The sequence below is a fragment of the Bombina bombina genome, chromosome 6 (genome assembly GCF_027579735.1).
Source record: "Bombina bombina isolate aBomBom1 chromosome 6, aBomBom1.pri, whole genome shotgun sequence".
NCBI classification, from domain to species: Eukaryota; Metazoa; Chordata; class Amphibia; order Anura; family Bombinatoridae; genus Bombina; species Bombina bombina.
Window position 1 is genome coordinate 791,283,024 of NC_069504.1, and position 17,534 is coordinate 791,300,557.

General features: G+C 39.8%; 1 protein-coding gene across 2 annotated transcripts in view; it reads right to left on the reverse strand.

Annotated features, from left to right (window-relative positions):
* Nucleotides 1-2,084: 2,084 nt before the first annotated feature.
* The window catches only part of BNIP3L (BCL2 interacting protein 3 like), a 157,164-nt gene continuing 141,714 nt past the window's right edge, over nucleotides 2,085-17,534 (reverse strand). For both annotated transcript variants that reach the window (XM_053718104.1, XM_053718103.1), the window contains exon 6: nucleotides 2,085-7,449. In XM_053718104.1, the coding sequence (XP_053574079.1) occupies nucleotides 7,401-7,449 (49 nt within the window). In that variant the 3' untranslated portion in view covers nucleotides 2,085-7,400. The remainder of the gene's footprint in view (nucleotides 7,450-17,534) is intronic.

Below are 17,534 nucleotides of genomic sequence, written 5' to 3' on the forward strand. Positions count from 1 at the left end.
CTGAATCTCTAAATTTCCTCTTGCGTTTTCCCTGAAGCATGGGAATAGCAGCTAATGCCTCAGATACCGCAGAAGATACCTGGGCAGCGATTTCTGCTTTCAAAAATACTCCCCCAGGAGAATGAAAAGAACGACAGGGCACTGCCTGTGACTCCGTTAAAGCTTGGGACGTTTGAGGAGAAAGCTGTGGCGCTGCCTGAACAGCATCAAACCTGAGAGGATGGTGGCTCAGAAATAAAAATTCTATCATTATGCATAATAGTCCTCTTAATAAATACAGGAGTAACAAAAAGGCAAAGGAGGTTCCACTTGTCCATCTGAACAAAGCTTGCATACAACAGAAAGCAAAAGCTATTGGTCCATAATGAAAAATAATAATACAAAAATAATTTAAAAAAATTTGGTTTATAATACTGTTCCTTTAAGAAGAAATAAAAACACCAGTGTCCCCAGCAGGGGAAATTAAAAAAAACAAAACAAAACAACCAAGAAGAGGATTTACTATCAGTGCAAATACTTAAAAAAGAAAAGCATACCAAAAACACCACTACACCTCAGCTGTATAGCTGAGGCGCCTACCTTCCCCTCTATATTCCGGAATAGAAATTGCGACTTAGAAGAGCTGCAAGAAACATCTCCGACTCTGTATGGTCTTCCGATCAGAGGAAGTCACATGACCGGCTCTACGCTACGCAACAGGGAAAGGCGCTCGTTGAAAAGCCACAATTGCTACCTCAGAAAAAATCCGCCCACAGAAAATCTAACATGGGCAGATCCGACAGTCAATAAAATTAAACATAAGACTGCTTGACAGTAATACCGGAAACAAAACAAAAAAAAAGTCACACGCACAGCGTTATGCACTCTTTAAAACACTGAGCCACCAAAACTCTTAGCCACAATCATAGTGCCTGCCCACTGCCAAAATAAATCCTGACTAACGTTCAGGATAAAGTCCCAATAAAAATGCAGAATAAATTCTACATATCTTCCTCTTCTCAGTGCCCATTCAGTCTCTTAGCTCGTATAAGACAAAAAATGGCACTTACCTGCACTTCTAGCTGTCCAGCAGGAGGACAGCTCACTTCAGCATGAAAGGAAGCCACTCCTTACAGAGGCCTGTAGAGACAAAAAACAGATTAAACTTACTATTTACACAGGGCAGCAATCAAATTAGAAAAACGCAGTGAGGCCTACATCACAAGTTCCTAACTGCTTAAAAGCCACCACTGCCCTATTGAAGAGACTAACGTGGAGTAAAGCTAGACCCAATATTGAAAGGAAAGATCAGAGCAAACCTACTCTGGCTTTCAAAATAATAAAATCTTGATTGAAGTATCAGGCACCAAAACTTCACCTCCTCCTTGCACTGAAGGCAAAGAGAATGCCTGGGGGTTATGGGTAAGGGAAGTGATATTTAACAGCTTTTCTGTGGTGCTCTTTGCCTCCTCCTGCTGGTCAGGAGTGATATTCCCACTAGTAATTGATGATGCAGTGGACTCACCATATCTTAGGAAACAAATGCTTCTGAATATTATTTTCATGATACTCTTTGCCTCAAAGTGATTGTAAACTGGCCAGTATCAAAAACTAATCTTAAAAACAGGCGCACTTTCATTTATTAAAGTTTACAAAGATGTTTACTTTTCTTTAATTATCTTTGCGTCATGGTAAACATAACGCTGATCCTTCGCCCGCATCCCCTGCTTTCTTAAGCATATGGATGATGAATCCAGCTTCCTCAAATCGTTGCATGCCCCCTTTGGTGTCCAGCTCATGGGGCATGCAATGATTGGAGGAAGCCGCATTCGTCATCAATTTGCTAAAAAAAAAGCAGGAGATGCGGGCGGAGGATCAGCGTTACGTTTACCATAACGCAAAAGGTATTTAAAAAAATAAATAAGCCTCATTGTAAACTTTGAAGGAGATAAAGTGCCCCTGTTTTTAAGATTATTTTTTAATACTGGGCTTTAATTCGTTAAAGTTTACAATAACTTTAACAGTTACCAAATTGCATTCACCACGGAAAATGCCGGAAACTCCTGTTTTACAATAAATAATCAATTAAGCACACCAACACATAATTCTAGTGAGAGCTTTTAATGTTACAAAATGATTACAGCTACAAGTTTTTTCTGGATACTGGGTACAATTCTGCAAATGACTACTTCAATATATGCATCGTCACACTGGCTTATTTAAACTAATTTAACAAGTTAAATTCACCAATCTAAAACTTCAATGTATATAAAAAAAATCTGATGCTACAGAGTATCAATTCTGCTTTTCTCTCCTCAAATTTAGACATATTCAAGGAGGGAGAACAACGCAGTCACTGCTCAGTTTTTTTTCTCTCTCCCATTCAGGGCAAAACATAAGAACCAGTCTGATTTTACTCCAGTGATCCTGTAAACACGTGTTAATATTTCTGTGAAATCTTTAGTGTAATGGAAAACATTTGCATCATAAATATAACACTGGATTGTGGCCCTAAAAGTTGAGTAGATGCTTTATTATCTCAATGTCTTGTTCTATAAAGATTAATACTTGCAAATACCACTTAAAATGTAACTATGAATGAAACTTTGTAGAACATTTTATTATGATTCCTTAGACACAAAGGGATCTCTAATCACAAGAGGGTACCAGTTTAAATTGGTGCCCATATTAGCAAAGATTTTACAATACCTAGATATATCTGTTAATAGAAGAATGTCATATTCTTACTCATTTTACAATAAAGAAAAGCATATGTAATTTTAATGTCCTCTTTAGATTAAGAGCGCTAGGTAGCAAAGTATAAACAATGAACACATGATGTGTGTCTTTATTTGTGTCATATATAAATATAAGACTTTAAATCGGATCCTATTTCATTTAAATCACAGCTCAACAAACCCAGGCACCAGGGAGCCACTGGCGCCTTAAAAATTAGACCCTGGCTCCTTGGTTTAGAGCCCCAAAAACACTCATGGGTGCCCCCCCCCCCTTTACCACGCTAGCTGTACCTAAAATTTGCCTTGATTAGGCTGGATCCTTTCCAGGCCTCCCAGCTGTGAAATACAAATGTCACTTTGGCTAAGATCTCCCTTTTTATTCATCTTGTGAAGCCTCTTTACAAATGATATGGAATAGTCGGAGGCAGAGGGAGTTAAAGGGACAGGAATCCCCCCAAAAAATTATTTCATGATTTGGATAGAACATACAATTTTAAACAACTTTCCAATTTACTTCCAGTATCAAATTTGCTTTGTTCTTTTGTTATCCTTTGCTGAAGTAACAGAATTGCATTACTACCAGCAAGATGAACACATCTAGTCAGCCAATCAAAAAAGACAAATGTGTGCAGGCACCAATTAGCAGCAGCTCCCACTAGTGTAGGATATGTGCGTATTTTTTTCAACAAGGGATACAAAGAGAGCAAAGCACATTTGAAAATAGAAGTATCTTAAAATTACATGCTCTATCAGAATCATGCAAGTTTAATTTTGACTTTCCTATCCCTTTTAATATCACTTGATTTCACGTGCAATGCCTGTCAGAGCTGTCACTAACATGAAGGACAGATTAGGTGTCAGCAGCCGAGCCACCAACAGATTTGTTGGGCCCTGATTTAAGGAAAACAGGTTGTGCATATTTTATTATAATGTTATTTTTTTTCCTTTTGCTGCATGCAATTTGAGCATCATATTTAAAGCTATACAAGTCTCTATATATTTAAATTATACAAAGACACAGAAAGTCTTCCTTCATAAAGGCATATTCATTTATCATGATTAAGAGAGAGTCTGTTACTTGTGCCTCTAGGTACATTGTATGTGGCACAGGGGCCATTAAAATCTAAATATTTTAAAACAGAACTACTTCTAAAAACATGACAAAATATTTTTTTTGCATGAAAAAAAGTTGCATTCAATTTTGTTATTTTGGATTTTTATACAACCAGGAAGTGCAAGTTTGTGTTCTACAGATCCATGGGATAGAAACTCACTGGCTGATAAGCAAAGCTCCCACAGCTCTATTGGTGGACAGTAACATGCCCCACAAACACACACAAAAATTAAAAACACCCTCTTTTAAATAGAAAGAAAAAAAAATGAAATAAAAAATAAAATAAAAAGAGCAGAGTGACTAGAAATTATTAGTCACTAAAGTATGACAGGCTGCACAATTCACAAAAATAGAAATTCTAAGAAAGTATTCATCTGCAAATAACCTTAGCTTTAAAGGGACATGAAACCCAAAATGTTTATGTTGTGATTCAGATAGAGAATACAATTTTAAACAACTTTCCAATTTACTTCTATTATTTAATTTGCTTCCTTCTCTTGTTATCCTTTGCTGAAAGGTTTATCTAGGAAAGCTCAGGAGCAGCAAATAACCTAGGTTCTAGCTGCCGATTGGTGGCTGCATATATATATACACACAAATTGGTCATTGGCTCACCCATGTATTCAGTTAGAAACCAGTAATGCATTGTTGCTCCTTCAACAAAGGATACCAAGAGAACAAAACAAATTAGATAATAGAAGTAAATTGGAAAGTTGTTTAAAATGACATGCTCTATCTGAATTATGAAAGAAAATATTTGTGTTTCATGTCCCTTTAAAGAGTAGCTGGCAATTTCGAAGTTAAAAGGAGCAAGTCCTGTAAAGTGGCAGGTTCCAGGAAAGCACACAGATGGAAACCCTGAGCATATTGCATATGCTGGTCCGTTGAGAGCCGCCTCCATGCCCGTTACCCTGAGTGCTGGCGTGCTAATGGAGCTGGTGTTCTTATGCTTCTGGGGAATTACACTTTTAATTTCATTGGCCAAAGAGTGGATGCCAGGGCTGGTCGCCGGATTGAAGTACGCTACCTGATGAGCTTGTACAGCCGCAGGTCAGCTGATGCGGTAAAACCGCTATTGTGAAGTGCCATTTTCCTAATGTGCCGTGAAACAGCGGATGCCTCTGTAATTAAACTGGAAGTAAACAGGGAGAGTGGAGATATGTTTGGTTTCAGGTTTTTCCCAGTGCGTACGATATATACAGCGTTTCCATCCGCGTGCTTTCCTGCAACTTGCCAGTTTACAGGACTTGGTCCTTTTAAATTTGAAATGGCCACCTACTCTTTAGGGCAACTTGTATTTTATTTGCAGATGAATAGGTACTTGGAATTGCTTGTCTAATAAATACATTTCCTATCTTTGTGAAATGTGCAGCCTGTCATACTTTAGTGACTAACCATTTCTTTAATTTAATTTAATTTTTTTTATGATTTTCTAATTAATTGTTTATGATTGTTATACTTTCTAATCCGTAATATACTTTATATTACACTGAATGCACTCCTCCAAAACCCCTCTTTTAAAGGAATAGTCTAGTCAAAATTAAGCTGTCATGATTCAGATAGAGCAGGCAATTTTAAGTAACTTTCCAATTTACTCCTATTATCAATTTTTCTTCGTTCTCTTGGTATCTTTATATTAATGTAAGCTTAGGAGCCGGCCCATTTTTGGTTCAGAACACTGGTAGCAATTGCTGTTTGGTGGCTACATTTAGACACCAATCAGAAAGTGCTACCCAGGTGCTGAACCAAAAAGATTGCAAGAGAATGAAGGAAAATTAATAGGTGTAAATTACATGCTCTATCTGAATCATGAAAGTTTAATTTTGACTTGACTATTCCTTTAAAGAAAAAAAACAATACTTTGATGCCCCTTTAAATGGAAAGAGAACTCTCTTTACAGTAAGTTTTCTATTTCATCACACTCATGTTTATTTGACTATATTATGATAGTCTAACGACACAAATTTGAATAAATAGGCCTTGTATATATGCTTCTTTATATATAGAAAAAATGAGTCAATATAACATTCTTATTATGCTACGTTGTCTGAATTTCACAATTATGATCCACAGCTTTTAATATTTACGTGTTGTAATTGCAATCCAACATTACTATTTCACATTTTTAAAACTGAAGGGAAAATAAAAACACATCTAAGAATGAAAACTCAAAACTTCACAATGCTGGAATTAAATAAAGCCGTGAAAAGTACATAGGATAAAATAATTTCTGAGAAAAATAAAATAGGAGATAGCAACAAGGAGCAACTTACAATAAGGGACCACAAAACCGAAGGACTATTTTTTGTCAGTAACTTTAAATTACCATTCTATCAAACCAAATGACCGACTGTGTCACAGAACAAAACTGAATTTAATTGGATTTTCCTTACTTGAACCAAACTATGTCATTTCTTTTGTCATCCAGATGTCAAATGGGTTTCAAGATAGTTATTCATAAAAATAAAGAAAGTTAAAAGTAATACTATACTATAGCACATAAAGAGGCAATTGTAAAATATTTTTGTATTCTATGCAAGAACTAGTAAATATGGTGATGAAAACCTATGCAGTGTGTAAAGTGAGAGAATTATCTGTTTTGTACATGAATCTTGAAAATAGAGGTATCTACACTGTAAACATATATTATGTATTTCTTCAGGAGTTTGTATTGGTCACAGATCTACTAACAAACGTAGAGTTGTATTGTTAGCAAAGTTTATGGTACAATGACAAAATAGTATGAAGGTGTAGAGGGTGCATTGTTATACACAACAATTTTCTATAAAAGACGCTTGTACCTTACAAAGTGTACAGAGTGTGTGGGACAGAGATACTTGGATGTTAAGGGGAAGGCAGTGTTAGTGCACAGTGACTATGTTACGTTTGGATACTCTTTCAATGTCAAACCTTGCAACACTAATTTATTGAGACATCTCATTAACATTAAGTTACTGATCAAAGTGATGTGTGTCTGCCAGTAATCTTTGTCATAATTTTCAGGGCAAGAAGCATATCAAATAAATCCCATTGTGAGGATCATCCATTTTTGTATATTTGGACAGCACAAACTATGTGAGTAAGGCTAGAGCTCTAACTCAATAATGCAGCCCATCCTGGATTTCACAAGCTGATTTCCCATTTGTAGATTGATTTTTGAAGCTTCTCATAACATGGGCAGCAACATGGTCATCTTTGGGCTCCCTCATTACTGGTCCGAGGGCTCATGATTTTGGCATCACGCTTGTCTTTTATTTTGAGAAGTGTGGGACTCCTACGATGAGCTGGCACACCATCTGCCATCAGCTGGATTCTCCCTTCAAGACGAACTTTCCAGAAGATGCTGAATGGAACATCAAGTGATGTTTTGCCTCTGTCTCAGGGTCATCACAACTGGGTTTAGTGCTCTGAGCCAATCTGAGGGCCAGATGGGTCCCAGGTTTGAGGGACACAGGTGGAGGGAGGTGGGTGCTTTGAATCATGCTTAACATGGTGCAAAAGTTCAAATGCACAAATGTGACAGAACACACCTTCACAGGGTCACAGGCTTGATTCCAGATTGTGCTCCCTCAATAGGAACTGGCAGATGGCAAGGCCAATCTCTTACCAATGTAGATGCTGAAAATAGAAACAGAATGTAAGTAAAGACTAAGAACCCAGTGGAACAAAAAAAAAACCCATCTACAAACAAGAACATAGAAAAACACAGATAAAAACAATAGGCCCACATTCTACAGTGTAAACTTAATTATTTGTAGAATAGCTTTATGTTTAGCCCTGCTTCTGTGTTTCTATTTACCAACTCTAATGGAAGCTTATTCCATTAAAGGGACATTAAACACAAAAATTGTAAACTACATGATTATAAACCTTCAAATATTAGAATAATTTTGCAATGAAAACTGCAGATTTATTTTGCCAAATAAGTATAGTGTTTTATGTTTATTTTCTTCACTGTCACCATGAATAAAAGAACCCTTGTTAACCTTTCACAAACTAATATTCAGATATAGCATAAACTCTGTTTGCACATGTGCAGACTGGGTTATCCTGCACTCATGTATTCCCTTAAGGTGGCTTAGCACTGACTCAACTTGGTTACTATTGCAAAGAATGTTTTGCCTGTCATGAATGTTAATGCAAAACTGATAATCCACCTTTTAAAAGCATATGACACATAGAAGCTTAGGAAGGAAAGTAAAAGTAAACAAAAGCTCACAAAAACATAATTTATGCTTACCAGAGAAATTCCTTTCCTTCCTGGCAGGGAGAGTGCACGACTTCATTCCTTCTTGTTGGGAAAAACAACAACTGGCCACCAGGAGGAGGCAAAGACACCCAGTGAAAGGCTTAAATATTCCTCCCACTTCCCCTATCCCCCAGTCATTCTGCCGAGGGACCAAGGAAAAGTAGGAGAAACATCAGGTTATAAAAGGTGCCAAAAGAAATAATATAAAAACGGGGGCCACCCATTGAAAAAATAAATTTCGGACGGGGTCGTGGACTCTCCCTGCCAGGAAGGAATTTATCCGGTTCCTTCCATAGGGCAGGGAGAGTTGACGACTTCATTCCTTACTGTTGGGAAAATGATACCCAAACTCCAGAGGACACTGAATGAATAACAGGAGGGAACAGAAAAAGAGAGAGACGGACCCTAATCTGAGGGCACCACAGCCTGCAAAACTTTTCTCCCGAAAGCGGCTTCAGCGGAAGAAAAAACACATCAAACTTACAAAAAGTGTGTAAGGAGGACCGGGTAGCCGCCTTACAAATCTGATCCATTGAGGCTTTGTTCTTAAAAGCCCAAGAGGAAGCCAATGCTCTAGTGGAATGAGCCGTTATCCTCTCAGGAGGCTGTTGCCCCACTGTCTCATAAGCTCCTCAACCAGAAAGAAAGAGAAGTCATAGTAGCCTTTTGCCCCTTACGCTTCCCCGCATAGATGACAAACAAACAAAGAGGACGATTGTCTGAATTCCTTAGTAGCCTGAAGATAGAACTTCAAGGCATGAACCATATCTAGATTGTGAAGCAAAGAAGGATTAGGACACAAGGAAGGAACAACAATTTCTTGATTAATGTTACGATTCAACACCACCTTAGGGAGGAACCCTAGTTTAGTGAGTGAAACCGCCTTATCAGCATGAAAAACCAGATAAGGGGAATTACATTGCAAAGCAGAAATCGCAGAAACTCTACGCACAGAGGCAATAGCCAACAAAAAAAGAACCTTCCAAGATAATTTAATGTCAACAGTATGCATAGCCTCAAACGGAGCCTGCTGCAAAACACTAAGAACAAGATTGAGGCTCCAAGGCAGAGCCCCAGATCTAAACACAGGTCTGATCCTAGCCCGAGCCTTAACAAAGGACTGCACATCTGGAAGCTCAGCAAATCTCTTGTGCAGAAAACCCTCTCTTGGCTAAGACTAAACGTTCAATCTTCATGCAGTCAGCCTCGGAGAATCTAGATTTTGATGAACGAAAGGACCCTGTATCAGCAGATCTCTGCAACAAGGTAACCTACACTGAGAAGATGAGGACATCCCCACCAGATCCACAAACCACGTCCTTCGCGGCCACGATGGAACAATCAGAATCACAGATGCTCGCTCCTGCTTGATGAGAGCCACCACACGAGGGAGAAGTGGTAATGGAGGAAAAAGATATACGAGTCTGAACCTCCATGGTAGTGATAGGGCATTTATCAATCCCTCAACATCGACCCGTACCTGGGTAGCTTGATATTGAGATGGGATGCCATGAGATCTATCTCCTGTGTCCCCCACTCGCTGCATATCCATGCAAACACCTCGGGGTGAAGCGACCATTCCCCTGGGTGAAAGGATTGCCTGCTGAGGAAGTCTACTTCCCAGTTGACCACCCCCGGAATGTGGATCGCTGACAGCGTACATTTGTGAGTCTCCGCCCACTCTAGTATCTGAGAAAATTCTTGTTCCCCCCTGATGGTTGATATAGGCAACCAAGGTTATATTGCCTGATTGGAATCTGATAAACTGGGACGAACCAAGAAGGGGCCAAGCCTTCAAGGCATTGAATATTGCCTGATAGTTCCAAAATATTGATCAGGAGGACTCCTTAGTCCACAGACCTTGTGCCTTCTTGGCACCCCAAACTGTTGCCCAGCCAGAAAGGCGTACATCCGTAGTCACAATCTCATAGGACCTTCTCAAAAAGCACGTGCCTTGGGACAGATGATCTGGACAGAGCCACCAGGAGAGCGAGTCTCTTGACAGGCTGTCCAGTACAATATGTTGAGACAGATCTGAATGGTCGCCGTTCCATTGTCTCAGCTGTAATCTGGCAAAAGAAATGATGTCCATGCAGGACACCATGAGTCCGATTACCTCCATAGACTGAGCCACTGAGGGTCTCGAGGAGGCCTGGAGGGCAAGACAAGCAGAAGTTAGCTTGCAACATCTTTGATCAGTGAGGAATATTCTCATGGATATGGAGTCTATACTAGTTCTCAGAAAATTCACCTGTGTACTTGGAGTAAGAACTCTTTTCCAAGTTTTTCTTCCATCCATGTGATTAAAGAAGATTGAGAAAGGATTCCGAATGTTCTTCCAGTAGACGAAAAGATAGTGCCTGTACCAAGATATTGTCCAGGTAAGGCGCTACTGCAATACCTCGTGTTCTGGCAACGGCTAGAAGAGCCCCCAGAACCTTTGTAAATATCCTTGGAACAGTAGCTAGGCCAAATGGAAAAGCTATGAACTGGAAGTGCTGGTCCAGAAAAGCAAGCCTTAGGAACTGAAAATGTTCCCTGTGAAACGGGACATGAAGGTATGCATCCTTCAGGTCTATTGTGATCATAAACTGTCCTTCCTGAACCAGAGGAAGGATTGACTGTATTGTCTCCATCTTGAAAGAGGGAACACTCAGAAACTTGTTTAGGCACTTTCGGTCCAAAACTGGACAAAAAGTTCCCTCCTTCTTTGGGACCACAAAAAGGTTTGAATAAAACCCCAAACCTCTTTCTGCTGTAGGTACCGGGACAATTACTCCCAGAGAGGAGAGCCCGTATGCAACCTAAGAAGGCAGCCCTCTTTTCCAGTCTTGTAGACAGACTGGAGAGTAGGAATCTGCCCCTGGGCAGATGAGACTTGAATACTATTCTGTATCCTTGAGATACAACCTCCAGGACCCAAGGGACCTGCACATCCTGGAACCAAGCATCTGAAAAAACAGACACAGTCTGCCCCCCTACTTGATCCAATCCAGGATCGGGGGCCGCCCCTTCATGCCGATTTTGTTCTCGAAAGGAATGAAAATTAGACAGCTGCCATCCCTTGAAGGGAAGAGAAAGGAGTCTGGATTTAGAAGTCATATCCGCAGACCAAGAATTCAACCAGAGAGCCCGGCAGGCTAGAACCGCAAAGCCAGCAGCCTTTGCATTTATGCGAATAATCTGCATATTCGAATCACAGATGAAGTAGTTAGCAATTCTCATTGCTTTAATTCTCTCCTGAATATCCTTGAGGGGAGTCTCCACCTCAATTAGCTCTGAAAGAGTGTCAAACCAGTAGGGAGTTGCTTTAGCAACCGCGGATACAGCTGCTGCCGGTTGAAATTAAAACCCTGTATTTTTAAACGTCTTCCTCAGAAAGGTATCCATTTTCTTATCCATGGGCTCTCTAAATGAAGGACTATCCTCCAGAGGGATAGTAGTATGCTAAGCTAGCATAGAGATAGCGCCATCCACCTTAGGGATGGAACCCCACAATTCTAATTCAGAGTCAGGGAACGGGAATAATTTTTTAAAAGTAGACAAGGGGGAAAAGGAAGTTCCTATTCTTTCCCATTCGTTACAAATAATGTTCGCCATCTTAACTGGCACAGGAAAGGTCAGAGGAACCTTCCTATCTTCATAGGAATCTTAGGCTCCACAGGTAGTGTAGCCTCTAGAACCTCTAGTGTAGACAGAACCTCTAAAGGATGGTTCCTCCGCTGAAGGAGGTTTAGTAACTGAAGTCTCCGACTCAGAAAGTTCACCCTCTAAAGCTAAAGAGGTTAACTCATCCTCGGATAGCTGGGATATAGTAGCTAAATCAGACAAATATTTAGATGGCTCTAGGTCAGGAGAACTATGTTTAACTTTTCTCTTGCGTTTGTTAGAGCAAGGTAAGGCACTCAATGCCGCAGACACCACTGATTGTAACTGCATGGTAAAGTTTGCTGGAAAAAGGCCCCCTCCAGATGGAGGATTAGTTGAGCTGCGGGGAACTGCATGTGGAGCGGGTAATGTAGAAAGGGTAGAAATTTCTCTGGACCCAGATTCCTGAGTAGTAGACTGCTCAGAAGGGCTAATAGAGCTATGAGCATTAACAGACTTGTCTCCCTTCTTAGGCTTTAGAACAGTGTTTAGGCAAATGGAACAAAACTGAGCAGGCAGGCAAACCACAGCCTCCTCACAATATAAACAGGAATTATTTTTCCGTACAGAAGGACCGAAACCTTCTAAAGTAGAATCAGAGTCCTCCATAGCTTTGTATATACCCACAGAAGGACAAGCAAAAAGAAATGCTTTAATTTAAAAAAAACAAACATAATTTATGTAAGAACTTACCTGATAAATTCATTTCTTTCATATTAGCAAGAGTCCATGAGCTAGTGACGTATGGGATATACATTCCTACCAGGAGGGGCAAAGTTTACCAAACCTTAAAATGCCTATAAATACACCCCTCACCACACCCACAATTCAGTTTAACGAATAGCCAAGAAGTGGGGTGATAAGAAAAAAGTGCGAAAGCATATAAAATAAGGAATTGGAATAATTGTGCTTTATACAAAAAAATCAAAACCACCACAAAAAAGGGCGGGCCTCATGGACTCTTGCTAATATGAAAGAAATGAATTTATCAGGTAAGTTCTTACATAAATTATGTTTTCTTTCATGTAATTAGCAAGAGTCCATGAGCTAGTGACGTATGGGATAATGATTACCCAAGATGTGGATCTTTCCACGCAAGAGTCACTAGAGAGGGAGGGATAAAATAAAGACAGCCAATTCCTGCTGAAAATAATCCACACCCAGAATAAAATTTTAATGAAAAAACATAAGCAGAAGATTCAAACTGAAAACACTGCCTGAAGTACGTTTCTACCAAAAACTGCTTCAAAAGAAGAAAACACAACAAAATGGTAGAATTTAGTAAAATTATGCAAAGAGGACCAAGTTGCTGCTTTGCAAATCTGATCAACCGAAGCTTCATTCCTAAACGCCCAGGAAGTAGAAACTGACCTAGTAGAATGAGCTGTAATCCTTTGAGGCGGAGTGTTACCCGACTCAACATAGGCATGATGAAATAAAGATTTCAACCAAGATGCCAAAGAAATGGCAGAAGCTTTCTGGCCTTTTCTAGAACCGGAAAAGATAACAAATAGACTAGAAGTCTTTCGGAAAGACTTAGTAGCTTCAACATAATATTACAAAGCTCTAACAGCATCCAAAGAATGCAATGATTTCTCCTTAGAATTCATAGGATCAGGACATAATGAAGGAACCACAATTTCTCTACTAATGTTGTTAGAATTCACAACCTTAGGTAAAAAATTCAAAAGAAGTTCGCAGCACCGCCTTATCCTGATGCAAAATCAGAAAAGGAGACTCACAAAAAAGAGTAGATAATTCAGAGACTCTTCTGGCAGAAGAGATGGCCAAAAGAAACAAAACTTTCCAAGAAAGTAATATAATGACCAAAGAATGCATGGGTTCAAAAGGAAGAGCTTGAAGAGCCCCCAGAACCAAATTCAAACTCCAAGGAGGAGAAATTGACTTAATGACAGGTTTTATACGAACCAAAGGTTGTACAAAACAATAAATATCAGGAAGATTAGCAAACCTTCTGTGAAAAAGAACAGAAAGAGCAGAGATTTGTCTTTCAAGGAACTTGCGGACAAACCTTTATCTAAACCATCCTGAAGAAACTGAAAAAAATCTCGGTATTCAAAAAGAATGCCAAGAAAAAAGATGAGAAAGACACTAAGAAATATAAGTCTTCCAGACTCTATAATATATCTCTCTAGATACAGATTTACGAGCCTGTCACATAGTATCAATCACAGAGTCAGAGAAACCTCTTTGACCAAGAATCAAGCGTTCAAACTCCATACCTTAAAATTAAGGTTTTGAGACAGAAAGACTGGTCTTAACGGAAGAGTCCACGGTTGGCAAGAGGCCATCCGGACAAGATCCGCATACCAAAACCTGTGAGGCCATGCTGGAGCTACCAGCAGAACAAACAAGCATTCCTTTAGAATATTGGAGAATACCCTAGGAAGAAGAACTAGAGGCGGAAAGATATAGGCAGGATGACACTTGTAAGGAAGAAATAATGCATCCACTGCCTCCGCCCGAGGATCCCGGGATCCGGACAGATACCAGGGAAGTTTCTTGTTTAGATGAGAAGCCATCAGATCTATTTCTGGGAGTTCCCACATTTGAACAATCTGAGGAAATACCTCTGGGTGAAGAGACCATTCGCCCAGGTGCAACGTTTGGCGACTGAGATAATCCGCTTTCCAATTGTCCATACCTGGGATATGAACCGCAGAGATTAGACAGGAGCTGGATTCCGCCCAAACCAAAATTCGAGATACTTCTTTCATAACCAGAGGACTGTGAGTCCCTCCTTGATGATTGATGTATGCCACAGTTGTGACATTGTCTATCTGAAAACAAATGAACAACTCTCTCTTCAGAAGAGGCCAAGACTGAAAAGCTCTGAAAATTGCACGGAGTTCCAAAATACTGATCGGAAATCTCACCTCCTGAGATTCCCAAACCCCTTGTGCCGTCAGATACCCCCACACAGCTCCCCAACCTGTAAGACTTGCATCTGTTGAGATTATAGTCCAGGTCGGAAGAACAAGAAGCCCCCTGAACTAAACGATGGTGATCTGTCCACCATGTCAGAGAGTGTCGTATAATCGGTTTAAAGATATTAATTGAGATATCTTTGAGTAATCCCTGCACCATTGGTTCAGCATACAGAGCTGAAGAGGTCGCATGTGAAAACGAGCAAAGGAGATCGCATCTGATGCGGCAGTCCTAAGACCTAAAATTTCCATGCATAAGGCTACCAAAGGGAATGATTGTGACTGAAGGTTTTGACAAGCTGATATCAATGTTAAACTTCTCTTGTCTGACAAGGACAGAGTCATAGACACTGAATCTATCTAGAAACCTAAAAAGGTTACCCTTGTCTGAGGAATCAATGAACTGATTAGTAAATTGAACCTCCAACCATGAACTTGAAGAAACAACACAAGTCGATACGTATGAGATTCTTCGAAAATGAGAAGACTGAGCAAATACCAAGATATCGTCCAAATAAGGAAATACCAAAACCCTGTTCTCTGATTACAGAAAGAAGGGCACCGAGAACCTTTGAAAAAAATTCTTGGAACTGAGGCTAGGCCAAACGGTAGAGCCAAAAAAACTGGTAATGCTTGTCTAAAAAGAGAATCTCAGACACTAAAAGTGATCTGGATGAATCGGAATATGCAGATACACATCCTGTAAATCTATTGTAGACATATAATGCCCTTGCTAAACAAAAAACAGGATAGTCCTACAGTAACCATCTTGAATGTTGGTATCCTTACATAACGATTCAATATTGATAGATCCGGAACTGGTCTGAAGGAATTGACCTTCTTGGTACAATGAAGAGATAAAAACTGAATTGTGGGTGTGGTGAGGGGTGTATTTATAGGCATTTTAAGGTTTGGGAAACTTTGCCCCTCCTGGTAGGAATGTATATCCCATACGTCACTAGCTCATGGACTCTTGCTAATTACATGAAAGAAACACACTTTAATACACCCAATGGCTGGGGCACTCACCACCTCCTTGATCCAGACAGCTAACAGTGAAAATACTCTCCTCAGGAGTGATGTCTGCAGCAGGATCTTAGGAAATGAAAGAGACTGCACCCAGTCACGTGGTACGTAAGACAGGACTTCCCCTGCTATGAAAAAGGTTGCAAAGCTATTATGAGCTGCGCAACACTTCAAAAAACAAAGTGAAACCCGTTTGTTCCAAGCCAAAAAACACAGTCTATGAGCCTAAAAAAGCTCTCACATTAAGCAGATATAAATCCCCAAACTATTCAAATAATATACCTGAAGCAGATATTAATCCTTGATCCTATTGAGGTATAAAGGTGCCACACTGTGACCCTGTATAGAGTTTTAAATTGTATATATAATAACGGTCTTAACCTCCAGGATCCATGCTGTGGAACAGGCACAGCCTCTCAAGTGTGACGGTCTAGCAGCAGCGCTTCTGACATGGACTTGAGTGTGTAACAGCAAGCAGTGAAACTTAACACTGATTGCTCAGGAGCTTTTAGCGACATTCTGGATGGTTTCGCAGAAAAACTTTCCCTGCATCTCCAGACTCTAACTTTCATCAATACTCTCATAGAGAGGTTGACAAGATTACTTAAAAACTCCAGTCCTTTCTCGAAGGGAGCATACCCATTACAGGACTATCCAAATCTTCTGACACTTCTCTGCCACCTTCTATAGTAACGAAAGGCAAAGCATGACTGGGGGGATAGGGAGGGATATTTAAGCCTTTGGCTGGGGGTGTCTACCTCCTCCTGGTGGCGGCCAGGTGTTGTATTTCCCAACAGTAAGGAATTAAGTTGTGGACTCTCCCTGCCTTATAGAAGGAAAATTGCATGAAAGTATTAACCCAAGCCTCCCTGGGAGAAAGTGAAACAAACACATTTTTTGGATGTATGTTACAACAAAAAGCTGCAAAATAAATAATCAATGCATATTGCAATAATGAAACATTTTATGCATTGTTGAAATGCCAAGTTTAAAGTGAAGGTCAATTTTGATGAATTAGTGCCCGGTTTTTAATAATCCAATTAAAAACAATGGCACTTGAATTAATCAAAATTGACATTTCACTAGTTTTCTTCAAAAACTTACCTTTTAATCCTGGAAGCCGCTCCAGCACTTCCTCCGCCCGTCGCAAGTCATCTACGCGGGTCCAAAATGACGAATCCGGCTTCCTCCAATCACACCATTGCCTTAGGCCAAGATTCCCCCGGGGGGAATCCGTGATTGGAGGAAGCCAGATTCATCTTTTCTGACGTCTGCAGAGGCTTCCGACGGCCGGGGGAATCGCTGGAGCGGCTGCCAGGATTAAAAGGTAAGTTTTTTGAATAAAAACTAGTGAAATGTTAATTTTGATGGATTAAAGTGCCCTTGGTTTTAATAAGATTATTAAAAACCGGGCACTAATTCATCAAAATTGACCTTCACTTTTATGGTCCTTTAATTAACCACCCTTTCTACAAAGAAGTGATTTTCGCAAATTACTCCTGAACCTACTACCATTTCACTAGATACTGTGACCCCTTGTTTTCAGTTTCAGCTTTATTAAGTCCCTTAATATATTTTTCTATCTTTTCTCGGTTTATTTAACATTAATAAACTCCTTCGAACAGACTCCATTTTGTTTATATCTTACTGTAGATATGGTCTATATAACTGTACACAATACTCAAGATGAGTCCTAACAACAGATTTGTGAAGTGGCTTAAGAACCTTACTATTTCTTCTGTTAATACCTCTTACTATACAACCAAGAAGTCTACTGTGCTTACCTGATACATTATTGCACTATTTATTAATTTTCTAATTAGCCAAAACAT